This window comes from Astyanax mexicanus, chromosome 21 (assembly GCF_023375975.1).
Source record: "Astyanax mexicanus isolate ESR-SI-001 chromosome 21, AstMex3_surface, whole genome shotgun sequence".
In the NCBI taxonomy this organism is placed as follows: domain Eukaryota; kingdom Metazoa; phylum Chordata; class Actinopteri; order Characiformes; family Acestrorhamphidae; genus Astyanax; species Astyanax mexicanus.
In genome coordinates, this window is record NC_064428.1 from 38,598,328 (window position 1) to 38,612,972 (window position 14,645).

General features: G+C 38.0%; 1 protein-coding gene across 1 annotated transcript in view; it reads left to right on the forward strand.

Moving 5' to 3' along the window:
* The first annotated feature begins 4,892 nt into the window (after positions 1–4,892).
* The window catches only part of LOC103022636 (uncharacterized), a 38,681-nt gene continuing 28,928 nt past the window's right edge, over positions 4,893–14,645 (forward strand). Inside the window, exons 1-2 of the mRNA XM_049469523.1 lie at positions 4,893–5,712; positions 12,768–13,022. Of these exons, the coding sequence (XP_049325480.1) occupies positions 4,893–5,712; positions 12,768–13,022 (1,075 nt within the window). The remainder of the gene's footprint in view (positions 5,713–12,767; positions 13,023–14,645) is intronic.

Genomic DNA, 14,645 nt, shown 5'->3' on the forward strand with positions numbered 1-14,645 from the left:
CAGCCAATCACAGCTTCTGGATAGAGCTCCACATACAAAAATAAAAACGAGAGATCAATAAACACAGTTCCACATTTTAGAGATCAAGCTTCAGCCTGATTAGCTATTGATGAAGTTTGCATATGTAAATAATAGTAAAATATGATTTCATCGAATGTAATAAAACAAATAACAACTATTAATAAATAATTAATTTAATAATAAATATTATATTTTGCATACATGTTAAAGTGTAAAAATATTAGATATATATATATATATATAAATATCATGTTACAAATATGGGATAATTCTTGAGAATGTTTAGATAAGCATACAGTTTATCTAAACTAAAAATGATATTAGTGCTTTACTGGCTGTTTAGATAGATAAGGAATCTAGTTAAGTAATACGCTTATGACGTATATTTGTGCGTTCCCTTCTCCAGTCCCACGTGCTCTGTGGGTGTGGATGCAGTGATGTCATTCGAAAATCCTTAAAATGTCTTCCGGAGTAGGATGCTCTGATGTATCCAGACAGAGACAGCTGAACAAACTCAAATATTTTATTTTATTAAGAGGAAATTATCAAACTCAAATTAAAGTGTTCTTTTTTCTGTAGAGAGGAGAAACAGCGGTTGGGTGGAGGGTGGTGTTGTGGGGTAGAGACGGAGGAGCAGGGCGGGGAAGGAGGAACACACCGGCAGGGTAATAAAATCAGTGTTTCCTCGTGGAGTAAAGACTCACTGCTCCTCCTGCTCTGCTTTAACGCTCTGTCCTGTGCTGAAAGAGTCTTTACAGAGCAGAGCAGATCATTCCTTCAGTCTGTTCACTCTGAAATATCACGGTCCATCCGGGTGTATCCAACCGAACTGGCAAAAAAATACAGAGAACCGCTGCATCCCTAGTTGGACCTCGAAAATTGCTGCCCAAGATAAGTAGACAAAAAAAAAGGTGGAATAATAATAATAATAATAATGATAATAATACTTAAAAAGAACAGTACTGTGATTGCATACTGCAATTACACTAATAATAATAATAATAATAATAATAATAATAATAATAGTGATAATAATACTTAAAAAGAACAGTACTGTGATTGCATACTGCAATTACACTAATAATAATAATAATAATAATAATAATAATAATAATAATAATAATAATAATAATAATAATAATAATAATAAGCAGAGCTTTTCAGCTGGAGTTCAGACTCAGTGTTTATTACTCTGTAATTCTGAGTGTTTTGTTTTACAGATGGAATCAGTGCTTCAACCACTGTTACTGGATACAGAGCAGATTCAGTTGAGATCAGATGCTCCTATGATTCTGGATATGAGACCAACATGAAGTATCTCTGCAGAGGAGAATGTCCCTCTCTACCGTGGGGAAATAAGGACATCCCTGTTGAATCTGGATCTACAGCTAAAGATCAGAGATTCTCTCTGAAAGACGATACAGCAGCCGGAGTCTTCACCGTCACCATCACTGACCTGAGACCAGAGGATGCAGGACAATACTGGTGTGTGATAAAGAGATCTTTACCACAACGTGATTTTTACACAGAGATTCTGCTGCTGGTTAAGAGCGGTGAGTAACAGCTGCTTTATGAAGAGCAAAATCTTACAATGATATTAAAATACTTTAATTCATTTACGTAATGTTGATTTGTTTTCTTCTGTCTAGATGATCCACAGTCTACTACTGTCCCCACGACCACATTTATTACCACACCAGCACCAATTCAGTCCACACACCTGCTTCTTACTGAATCTACAGGTATGTTAGTGCTCTTTCCCCATCAAACCAGTAAAATCTTCTGGCCAGAGCATAAATTCTAACATCAGCCAATCAGATTCAGTCTACCAGAGAGCCTAAACCCCAACACCAACCAATCAGATTTAGTCTAACAGAGTCTAAACACCAACACCAACCAATCAGATTCAGTCTACCAGAGCCTGAACCCCAACACCAACCAATCAGATTCAGTCTACCAGAACTTAAACCCCAACCCCAACCAATCAGAGTCAGTCTACCAGAGTCTAAACTCCAAACTCTACAATATAGGAATTAGCCAATACTAGAAGCTGCATCCAACGCCTTATTTAGCACATTGGGTGAAGTAAATAAATAAAGTATGGAATTTTAGTAAAATTCATTATAATTTTTATGCTTTACAGAATTCTCCACTATAAAGTTATTTCCAGTTCCAGATCCTGCTGTTCTGTACGTGGTGGTTTTACTGCTGATTTTGGGAATCACTCTGTGTGTTCTAGTCTTTTTCTGCAAAAGAAGAAAAAATAGAGGTAAAATTAATCTGTTCTTAAACTATTTCATATTTCATATTTACACAAATAAAAACCACATACGTACATAATGAATAAAAACAGTTTTATTTCCAGATGCTGTGATATCTGATAGGTCACATGCAGAAGTGGGAGGAGTCATGGTGAGTCAACAGTGAATATTAAGGTTTTATATTTATAATAGGAGGAGAAACACCAATCACAATTTCTCTAGAATTAACGTACCTCTGGTTTATTTTTACAGGATGAAGTCGATTATGAAAATGATCCACCTAGAAACCAAACCTCCATGCCAATGACTCCAGTTTACCAGAGTCTAAATCCTCAAACCAACCAATCAGATTCAGTCTATCAGACTATAAATTCAAGCATCAACCAATCAGATTCAGGTTATCAGACTCTAAATCCCAACACCAACCAATTAGATTCAGTCTATCAGAGCCTAAACCCAACACCAACCAATCAGGTTAATTCCTCCTTACTCTGACACAGCACCTCAGTAATATTTCAACTTTTCTAAAGGTTTGCATCATCAGATTTCTGATATTGATCACCAGTTTATTATGAATCTCACTTTACTTTACTCTACTTTTTGGATCAGATGTTGGAGATTTTGTATTGATTGCTTGATCTTATAGTCTTTTGATTTGCACCTTTGCATGTTTGCTCCTTGTTTCTTTGTTTTTATTCCAAATACTTGATTTATCCAGTTTTGGAACTGGCTTGCGTTTGGTTTCTTATTCAGATTTTCTCTTTCCTAATAAAACAACCCTTTCTTTTACATTTCTGAGTCTGCTTTGTTCATCCAGTGTTACAAATACTATGATATAAAATATCATATTAATGAAAACTATACAGGTTGTTGGAAATATGAGATGAAATGACTGTTCAAAATACACTTCCCTAAATCAGAAATTATGTATGAATAAAGAAAACAATATTAAAGATAAATTTGATGTAAATAATGTTGTTTTATCTCAGTTGACTCTGTGCAATTTGTTTTTAGTGTGATTCTGACCTCTAGAGGATGAAATGTGTAATGGCATGTGTGAGGAGAGCTGTGACTAAAGAACATCTGATAATAATAATAATAATAATAATAATAATAATAATAATAATAATAATAATAATAATAATAATAATAATAATAATGGGATAAAAAACCCCAAACCTGTTGTGCTTTCAGTTACTGAGTCTAACTCCTGAGTCTAAACCCAAATACAACCAATCAGATTCAGTCTACTAGAATCTAAACCCAAACACCATCCAATCAGATTCAGTCTACAAGAATCTAAACCCAAACACTATCCAATCAGATTCAGTCTACCAGAGCCTAAAACCAACACTAACCAATCAGATTCAGTCTACCATAATTGGTAGCATTTGTCTCCTTTGAAAGGTCTGTGATAATATTGTTTATTCTGATTTAGAATCAGTGTCCAATACTCTAATATCCTCTTTAATCATTAACTGATAAACTTCAGAACTGATCTCAGATCATCTTCAGCTCAGAACACAGCAGACAGGAGGAAGTGGTCGGGGTGGCGGTGATATAGAGAGAGATAGAGAGAAAGAGAGAGAGAGAGAGAGAGAGAGAGAGAGAGAGAGAGAGATGAGGAAGTGTTCAGTTGAACGGTGGGGTACAAGAAAATATTATTTATCTTCTGTTTTAAACATGAGCATCTTCATCTCCTACATCTTCATCTTCCTCCTCCTGATTCCTGGTGAGTGATTCCTCTTTGATCAGAGTTTAAGATCAGAGTTTAAGATCAGAGTTTAAGATCAGAGTTTAAGATCAGAGTTTATGATCTGTGTTTAAGATCAGAGTTTATGATCTGTGTTTAAGATCAGAGTTTAAGATCACACTTTAAGATCAGAGTTTAAGATCAGAGTTTAAGATCAGAGTTTATGATCTGTGTTTAAGATCAGAGTTTAGGATCAGAGTTTAGGATCAGAGTTTAAGATCAGAGTTTAAGATCAGAGTTTAGGATCAGAGTTTAGGATCAGAGTTTAAGATCAGAGTTTAAGATCATTCATTAGAAGGCTACTGTAGGTCATTTCTGATAAACACAGACAGTTCCTCTTCCTCTGGAGGGAAATGAACTTTGTGTCTCTTAGTGAGAAGAGTTTCAGCCTCTTGTTTCTGCAGCAGGTTTATTATTCAGTATCTCACTAAAGTGATTACATTCCTCACATTTCTGTAAATATGTTATTATATCTTTTTATGTGATAATAATGAAGATGTGACACTGATAGAGTGTAAATTATTCAGTGTACAGCTGCAGTATAACAGACAGACATTATTTTCTGGCACGGTCTAAACTCTCGTGAGCGTGGAGTTCACTAGAGCTTCACAGGAGCTGCATCTTCTGTTTGAGGATGCCCCACAGATGCTCAATACGGTTTAGCAGCATTACAGTATTATTTAAATATCAACATTAGGACTTCCGGTCCAGGGCAGTATGGCGTAGGTCACGGAAAACGCGAGCTCTGCAGAGCGAGGTTGTTTCTTACTTATGGTGCACTGTTAATTTCCTTTTTTTCTCGACTGAGGCTTGGTTTTGGTCTACTTACCCGTTTCGCCGTTCCTGTTTTTGCCGACATGCCACCTAAAACTAGTAAAAGTTCGGCTTCCTCTCAGCCCCTCATCGGCCCAGCACTCGCTGCTGCCTCCTCGGCCTCGAGTGATGCGTCTCCTCCAAGAGAGAAGCCTGCTTCCCCCGTTCTCGCCAAAGAGCTTACAGCTCTAAAATCGGACATTATACAAGCGGTAACCTCAGAGATCACGCGTGCACTTACAGCTGAGTTCCACGCTATCTCCAGGGAGTATCATTCCAAACTTCAGACGGAGCTCCAGGAGATGAAATCCGAGCTACTTCGAGACAACGCGTCGCTGAGAGCGGAGCTCGGGTCAGTCGTGCGCACCGTTTCTGAAGTTGAAACCTCCCTGTCGGGACTCTCGGATGAGGTTGTGGGACTCAGGGCGAAAGTTGAATCCCTCACCAGTGAGCTTGCTAGAGTCGACGCTAAATGCGAGGACTTGGAGGCTCGATCGCGTCGTCAGAACATCAGGATTATCGGCGTACCTGAGGGTGATTCACGATTCACTTTATCCAACTCCACTGTTTCGGAGCTTTTGCGGGAAGCCCTTTCTTTGGAAAAAAGCCCACTTGTGGACAGAGCTCACCGTTCTTTGGCGCCTCGCCCAAAACCTGATGAACCCCCTCGCCCAATAATAGTGAAGTTACACTATTTTGAGGACTGTGTTCGGATTCTCAGAGAAGCAAGAAATCGTCCGTGCATCACATTCTCTGATATGAATCTCTCCATCTACCCTGATCTCACCTCCAAAGTGGCTAAGGCAAGAGCGGCTTTCAACACAGTCAGAAGGAAACTTCGTTCAATGGACGGGGTAAAATATGGTATGTTTTATCCAGCTCGACTTCGTATTACACACAAGGGCGAATCACGGGAGTTTACCTGTGCTACTGAAGCTGAGCGTTTCATTTCTACACTGCCTGGGTGACTGTTTCTCTCATTCTGCCTTTTGCGTGTGTCCTCCTCATTCTTTTATGTGTATGTATGTGCATGTATGTATGTATATATATATATATATATATATATATATATATATGTATGTATGTATGTGTGTGTGTGTATGTATATGTATATGTGCATGGAGAGTTGAAGGGTGAGGGGGGGTAAACATAAATAGGTACATAAATGGTGATTAATATAATTACAACGGTAATTACAATGGAAATAGGTCGCTAAAGGGTGAAAATAAATGGAAATGTTTGAGATGATGATAACTGCTTGGATGTGGTGCACCGTCAGATACTTGTAGTATGTTGTAGTTTTGCTTGTTCTGTGGAGTTTCCTAATGGTCTGTACTCGCACTGAGCTGTTCTTTCGGAGGTGCTGTTCATTTGGGATTGACTCCCGTTGGAGTCTGTTTGGAAGTTGGGTGGGGGGGCGGGGAGTTTTTTTTTTTTTTTTTAATATATACATATATATCCAGTTGGCCTGTACGATGTTTCACATTTATTGTACGATGACTTAAACGACTGACTCTAATTCTAAGACAGTGTCAGGCGAGTTCCCTTTAAGTTTCCTGACTTGGAATGTTAGAGGTTTAAATAATCCACTTAAACGGTTAAAGATATCTAATCATTTGCAGCATTTGACTGCTGATGTGGTATTTCGGCAGGAGACACACCTTAGGAACGAGGATCATCTTAAATTAAAATTCTCTTGGGTTGGTGATATTTTTCACTCCAAATTTAATTCTAAAACCAGAGGAGTTGCAATCTTGATTAAAAAGGGAATTCAGTTTGTTCCTGGAAGTGTTGTTGCAGATGTGAATGGCAGGTATGTGATTGTGCAAGGTCATTTATTGCTTGTGAATGTTTATGCTCCTAATTTCAATAATCCAAATTTTATGACAGGATTACTTAGCTCGATACCATCTCTAAATGCTCATGTCTTGATTCTTGGTGGAGATTTTAATTGCATTATTGATCCAGATTTAGATCATTCAGCCCCTTCCGTAAAAACCCGCTCTGCTACGTCTCAAGTACTTTTCGATTTCTTAACAGACAATGCTATTTTCGATCCTTGGAGAGCTCACAATCCCAGTGCTAAAATATTCTCTTTCTATTCTCATCCACATAAAACTTATTCTCGCATTGATTTTTTTTTTTTGGATAGTTTCCTTTCGTCAAGGGTAATTTCATCTACTTATCATCCTATTGTCTTGTCTGACCATGCCCCCCTCACTGTTAGTGTGAAGTTATCTAACCGTTCTTTTGTCTCACCACTTTGGAGATTTAATTCGTTGCTGTTGTCGGATCCTGCCTTTAATGTATTTATCAGTTTTTCTATAGACGATTTTATTATTAACAATAAAAATCATTCTACTTCAGCTTCTCTTTTGTGGGAATCCCTCAAAGCTTACTTACGAGGGCAGATTATTTCTTATACTGCTTATTCCAACAAGATGCGGAAACAGGAGGTGCAGGATCTCACAACTGCAATTGCAGATTTAGATAGGCTCAATGCAATCAATTCAACTCCCTCTTTGCAAAAGCGTCGATCTTCTTACTACTTCTGATGCAGAGCGCCTCCTTTTACATGCACGCAGCAATTATTATGAATATGGTGACAAAGCCTCTAGGTTACTAGCCCATCAGTTAAAAAGACGTGCAGCTTCTCGATTGATTCCCCAAATAAATGACCCGGAGGGTGAGCTGGTTTTAGATCCACTGTCCATTAATGCAGTTTTTAAATCATTTTATTCAGAACTTTATCGATCAGAAGCCGCGTCTGACAATGAGGTGTCTGCCTTCTTAGACCGCTTAGAGTTTCCCACTGTAGATCTGCCAGATGCAGAATCTCTTGATTCACCTCTGACCATAGAGGAGATTAAGATTTCTATTAAAGCTATGCAGACCAATAAGGCTCCTGGTCCAGATGGGTTCCCTGTTGAATTTTTTAAAAAATTTATTGATAAATTGGCTCCTATTCTTCTAGTAGTCTTTGAGGAATCTTTAGCTTCAGGAACTTTGCCACACACGATGACACAAGCTTCTATTTCACTTCTTCTTAAAAAGGACAAGTACCCTGAGCAGTGTGCATCATATAGACCTCTCTCTCTCTTAAACGTGGATGTAAAGATTTTGGCCAAGGCCCTAGCGCTGAGACTGGAGAGTGTTCTGCCCGGGGTTGTTTCACATGATCAAAATGGATTTATCAGGGGTCGTCAGCTTTTTTTCAATGTTCGTACACTTTTGAATGCTATATTTATGGAACATTCCACTTCTTTCCCGGAATTAGTTATTTCTCTGGATGCAGAAAAAGCGTTGGATAGAGTTGAATGGAATTTTTTATTTTTAGTGCTGCATAAATTTGGATTTGGAGAGATATTTATTTCCTGGATTAGACTTTTATACACTGCTCCTCAAGCTAGTGTACATACAAATGGTATTCGCTCTCAATATTTTCCATTGATGCGTGGGACAAGACAGGGGTGCCCGTTGTCACCATTATTATTTGCTTTGGCTATCGAGCCCTTGTCTATTGCTTTAAAGTCCCTTCCACTTTTTCAGGGTATTGTACGTGCTGGTGTCGAGCTAAAACTATCTTTATACGCTGATGATCTGTTATTATACGTGACTGATCCCGCCTCTTCCATTCCGTCAATTCTATCTCTGTTGAATACATTTGGCTTAATTTCGGGATATAGAGTAAACTTGCAGAAGAGTGAGTGTTATCCAATTAACACATTGGCCCTGACATTTAATCATTCTACTATACCATTTAAATTGGCTCCAACAGGTTTTAAATATCTGGGGATACATGTCTCTCGCACCCTACCATCTCTTTTTTGCAATAATTTCACTCCTTTATTAAATAAACTCAAATTGGACTTGCAGAGGTGGAAATCCCTTCCTTTGTCCTTGTTAGGCAGAATTAATGCCATAAAGATGAATGTTTTGCCTAGATTTCTTTTTTTGTTTCAGTCCATTCCCTTATATTTACCTAAAAAGTTTTTTAAAGATTTAGATCAGCTTATCATCTCTTTTATTTGGAATGGGAAGCCTCCTCGAGTAAGTCAATTAGTTTTGCAAAGATTCAGATCCAACTTTTCATTCTATTATTGGTCAGCACATGTTCACAAAATACTTTATTGGCTTCACTCTCCAGAGTCGCTGTGGTGCAGACTGGAGACTCAAACCTGTGTCTCTTCCTCTCCAGTTGCTCTTCTTACCTCTCCCTTACCTTTTAAGATTAAAACATTTTCCAAAAACCCAGTGTTGATCTCCACTCTTCGCATCTGGTGCCAGTTTAGACGCCATTTAAAATTCTTAGCTCCTTCTTTGTTAATGCCTATCTTGAATAATCATTTATTTCCCCCATCTCTTTCTGACACTGCCTTTCTTATTTGGCAAAAGAGGGGTATAAAATCTTTTGGTGACTTTTTTAAAGATGGCAATTTTTGCACCTTTGCACAACTGGCCTCTGAGTTTAACCTGCCCTCTTCGCATCTGTTTCGATATTTCCAGATCAGACATTGTGCCTTATCTCTCTTCCCTAGCTGCCCTATAGTGCAGCCTTGGGATGATTTATTATCTTTAGATCCTCACAAAAAGTCACTTATATCTAGATTGTATTTGCAACTTGTAAATTTTGATGTAGCTGGTGTGTGTAAAATGAAATGTGCCTGGGAGGGGGAGTTGGGCATTTCTCTTTCGGATCAATGGTGGGTCACAGCAATCAAGGTGGTGCAGTCTTGTTCACCCTGTGCAAGGCTTCAACTGATTCAATTTAAGGTTTTGCATAGAATGCACCGTTCTAAATTGCAGTTATCAAAATTTTATCCCAACCTAGTCAGTGATCGGTGTGATAGGTGTTCATTTTCTCCTTGTAATCTAAGCCACATGTTTTTCTTTTGCCCAGTTTTGCAGAGGTTCTGGACCTGTTACTTTGATATCATGTCCAAGGTTTTGGAGGTTGAAATAGATATGTGTCCACTTGCAGCAATATTTGGCCTTTCCCTTCAATTATCCTCACTTACCCAAGGGCAGGCACAGGTCTTGGCCTTTACATCCTTACTAGCAAGGCGCCGCATCCTTTTTTTATGGAAGTCCTCAAAACCTCCTTCTGTTGCTCTGTGGCTTCAAGATGTAATTCAGTTTCTCAAAGTGGAAAAGACGTCATGTACCTTGAAAGGCAACTCCGCCTCATTTTACACCAAATGGAAAAAAAAAAAAAAAAAAAAAAATGTTGAGCATAGAAAGTGTTGTTTTTCACTGTCAAGTAATTGTAACTGCTTCTGATTTTAAAATATAATAAAAAAAATAATAAAAAAAAATAAATATCAACATTAATCAAATTTTGTTCTTCTTAACACTAAGGGTGTTAATTAGTGATCTATAGTGCACTGGTCAACTGTGAATCGGTGGTGGATTTAGGGCAGTTTGGTGAGTCTTTGGCCTTGCACAGCTCGAAACTCACAAAAAGTCATGTACTAATTCTCTTAATTAATCATGGGTGTGATAAATTTTGGGCATAACATGAAATAAACCAATCAGTGTGCCGGTTGTCATTCCCTTTAAGAGCCGGGTGAGCTCTGACTTTGGCGCGTTCGTATCTTAACAATGTGTCGCTTGAGATCGCTGGTTCGAATCCTGCTCATGCAGCTGGCCATCAGCTGCCGGAGCACTAAAAGAGCACAGTTGGCCTTGTTGACAGTCCTCACTGATAATAGTTTAAGAGTTTAATGTTTTTTAATAACTCTTTTTAACTGGAATGAATGGTGGATCACTCCGGTTTAATTTCATTCTGCTTTTATTGATTTGCTGATTGAAACTAGATTGCAATTCCTGCAGAAACTGTGAGTGTGATTCCCAGTGCTGATTCGTGACTGGTTGTTATGGTGTTGCTAAGCAGTTGCTAGGTGGTTGCTAAGGTGTTGCTATTGCATCCTTGGTGGTTGCTATGGTGTTGCTAAGTGGATGCTAAGGTGTTGCTAGGTGATTACTAAGGTTTTGCTATGCTATGCAACGATGGTGGTTGCTATGGTGTTGGTAAGTGGTTGCTAGGTGGTTGCTAAGGTGTTGTAAGGTGGTTGCTATGGTTGGAACTAGGGATGCAATGGTACAGTGTGGCCACGGTTCGGTTCGTATGGCGGCTCTTGGGCCACGGTTTCGGTTCGGTTTCGATATATTATTATTATCTAGCTCCAACATGCAGCACGTTTTTAACCCTTTCTACTTTAAATCAACACGGTGCTCCTGCTCACACTTGCAGAGCCAATATTAAACAGAAAAAAGACACAGATTCATTAAAATCACTAAATGTATTATAAAAAAACACTTAATCCTACCATTAGTCAAAAACAGGCCAAATTCTTTTGACTTTTGCCTTTTTTATCAAACTCAACGCTGAAGCCAAACTGGTCCCAAACAGAGGGTTTATAAACTGACGTCGCCTCTTCAAATTTCTCCTTTTCCGTTTCGCGTTCATTCATCACGATCACGCAGCTGAGAAAGTTTTGTTTAATTTACACTCAAATCTTCAGCGTCTGCCTTCAGAGCTGGGAAACTTTTGCTACTCCTCCTCTCCTACTCCTCCTTTCCTAATCCTCCTCTCCTTCCCCGGAAGAAGGTGGAGGAATCGAGGAGAGGAGAGGAGAGAGGTGGAGGAATGGAGGGAAGGAGCTGTAATTGGGGAAATGGGACAGCTGATCCCTTTTAGATAGGATGTTGACTACCGATGAACTGAGCCAATCACAACGCTCACTTTCAGCACATGACGGATAATGCCCAGCCAATCACAGCTTCTGGATAGAGCTCCACATACAAAAATAAAAACGAGAGATCAATAAACACAATTCCACATTCTAGAGATCAAGCTTCAGCCTGATTAGCTATTGATGAAGTTTGCATATGTAAATAATAGTAAAATATGATTTCATCGAATGTAATAAAACAAATAACAACTACTAATAAATAATTAATTTAATAATAAATATTATATTTTGCATACATGTTAAAGTGTAAAAATATTAGATATATATATATATATATTTATATATATCATGTTACAAATATGGGATAATTCTTGAGAATGTTTAGATAAGCATACAGTTTATCTAAACTAAAAATGATATTAGTGCTTTACTGGCTGTTTAGATAGATAAGGAATCTAGTTAAGTAATACGCTTATGACGTATATTTGTGCGTTCCCTTCTCCAGTCCCACGTGCTCTGTGGGTGTGGATGCAGTGATGTCATTCGAAAATCCTTAAAATGTCTTCCGGAGTAGGATGCTCTGATGTATCCAGACAGAGACAGCTGAACAAACTCAAATATTTTATTTTATTAAGAGGAAATTATCAAACTCAAATTAAAGTGTTCTTTTTTCTGTAGAGAGGAGAAACAGCGGTTGGGTGGAGGGTGGTGTTGTGGGGTGGAGACGGAGGAGCAGGGCGGGGAAGGAGGAACACACCGGCAGGGTAAATAAATCAGTGTTTCCTCGTGGAGTAAAGACTCACTGCTCCTCCTGCTCTGCTTTAACGCTCTGTCCTGTGCTGAGAGAGTCTTTACAGAGCAGAGCAGATCATTCCTTCAGTCTGTTCACTCTGAAATATCACGGTCCATCCGGGTGTATCCAACCGAACTGGCCAAATCGAACGGTTCCATAAAATACAACCGCTGCATCCCTAGTTGGACCTCGAAAATTGCTGCCCAAGATAAGTAGACAAAAAAACAGGTGGAATAATAATAATAATAATGATAATAATACTTAAAAAGAACAGTACTGTGATTGCATACTGCAATTACACTAATAATAATAATAATAATAATAATAATAATAATAATAATAATAATAATAATAATAATAAGCAGGGCTTTTCAGCTGGAGTTCAGACTCAGTGTTTATTACTCTGTAATTCTGAGTGTTTTGTTTTACAGCTGGAATCAATGCTTTAACAACTGTTACTGGAGACAGAGGAAGTTCAGTTGAGATCAGATGCTCCTATGATTCTGGATATGAGACCAACATGAAGTATCTCTGCAGAGGAGAATGTTCTACTCTACCTTTTGGAAATAAGGACATCCCTGTTAAATCTGGATCTACAGCTAAAGATCAGAGATTCTCTCTGAAAGACGATACAGCAGCCGGAGTCTTCACCGTCACCATCACTGACCTGAGACCAGAGGATGCAGGTCAATACTGGTGTGGGATCGAGAGATCTTTATCACTAACTGGTGTTTACACAGAGATTCTGCTGCTGGTTAAGTTAAGTGAGTAACAGCTGCTTTATGAACAGCAAAATCTTACAATGATATTAAAATACTTTAATTCATTTACGTAATGTTGATTTGTTTTCTTTTGTCTAGATGATCCACAGTCTACTACTGTCCCCACGACCACATTTATTACCACACCAGAACCAATTCAGTCCACACACCTGATGCTTACTGAATCTGCAGGTATGTTAGTGCTCTTTCCCCATCAAACCAGTAAAATCTTCTGGCCAGAGCATAAATTCTAACATCAGCCAATCAGATTCAGTCTACCAGAGAGCCTAAACCCCAACACCAACCAATCAGAGTCAGTCTACCAGAACTTAAACCCCAACAACAACCAATCAGTCAGTCTACCAGAGTCTAAACTCCAAACTCAACTATTTAGATAAATATAAAAGTTGCTGTTTAAAACTAAAATACATGAACAGAATTACCCTTAAAGTTCTGACTTTTATCTATGTTTTTGATGCATCAGGATCTGAAGAAAGAGGTGTTCTCCACTCCACTCCACCACTTCCTGTTACAACATATGTGCCCTCCATCCTGCAAGACCTGAAGTATCCATCAAATATAAGTAGGTTCAGATCCAATTAAACCTCTTTTAACATAAGACTTTAATTTAATTTAATATTTCTAAAAGACATATGTCTTTTTTGGTTTAAGCAGCATCAACAATATTTGACTTAGCCAATACTAGAAGCTGCATTATCAGTCCAATGTTTTATTTAGCAGGTGTAGTAAAAAAATAAAGCAAACGTTATTTAAAAGTATGGAATTTTAGTAAAATTCATTTACATTTTTATGCTTTACAGAATTCTTCATTATAAAGTTATTTCTAATTCCAGGTGCTGCTCTTCTGTATGTGGTGGTTTCACTGCTGGTTTTGGGAATCACTCTGGGTCTTCTAGTCTTTTTCTGCAAAAGAAGGAAAAATAGAGGTAAAATTAACCTAATTAACATACTCTATCTATCTATCTATCTATCTATCTATCTATCTATCTATCTATCTATCTATCTATCTATCTATCTATCTATCTATCTATCTATCTATCTATCCCCATATATTCACAGATATGAAAACCACATACATACGTACATCATCAATAAAAACATTGAATTCCTGTTTTATTTCCAGATGCTGTAATATCTGATAGGTCACAGGCTGAAGTGGGAGGAGTCAGGGTGAGTAAACAGTGAATATTAAGATTTTTTATTTATATTAGGAAGAGAAACATGAATCACAGTTTCTCTGAAATTAAAGTAACTCTGGTTTATTTTTACAGGATGAAGTCGATTATGAAAATGATCCATCTAGAAACCAAACCTCCATGCCAATGACCCCAGTTTACCAGAGTCTTAATCCTCAAACCAACCAATCAGATTCAGTCTATCAGACTCTAAATCCAAGCATCAACCAATCCGATTCAGTTTACCAGAGTTTAAATCCCAACAGCAACCAATCAGATTCAGTCTATCAGACTCTAAATCCAAGCATCAACCAATCCGATTCAGTTTACCAAAGTTTAAATCCCAACACCA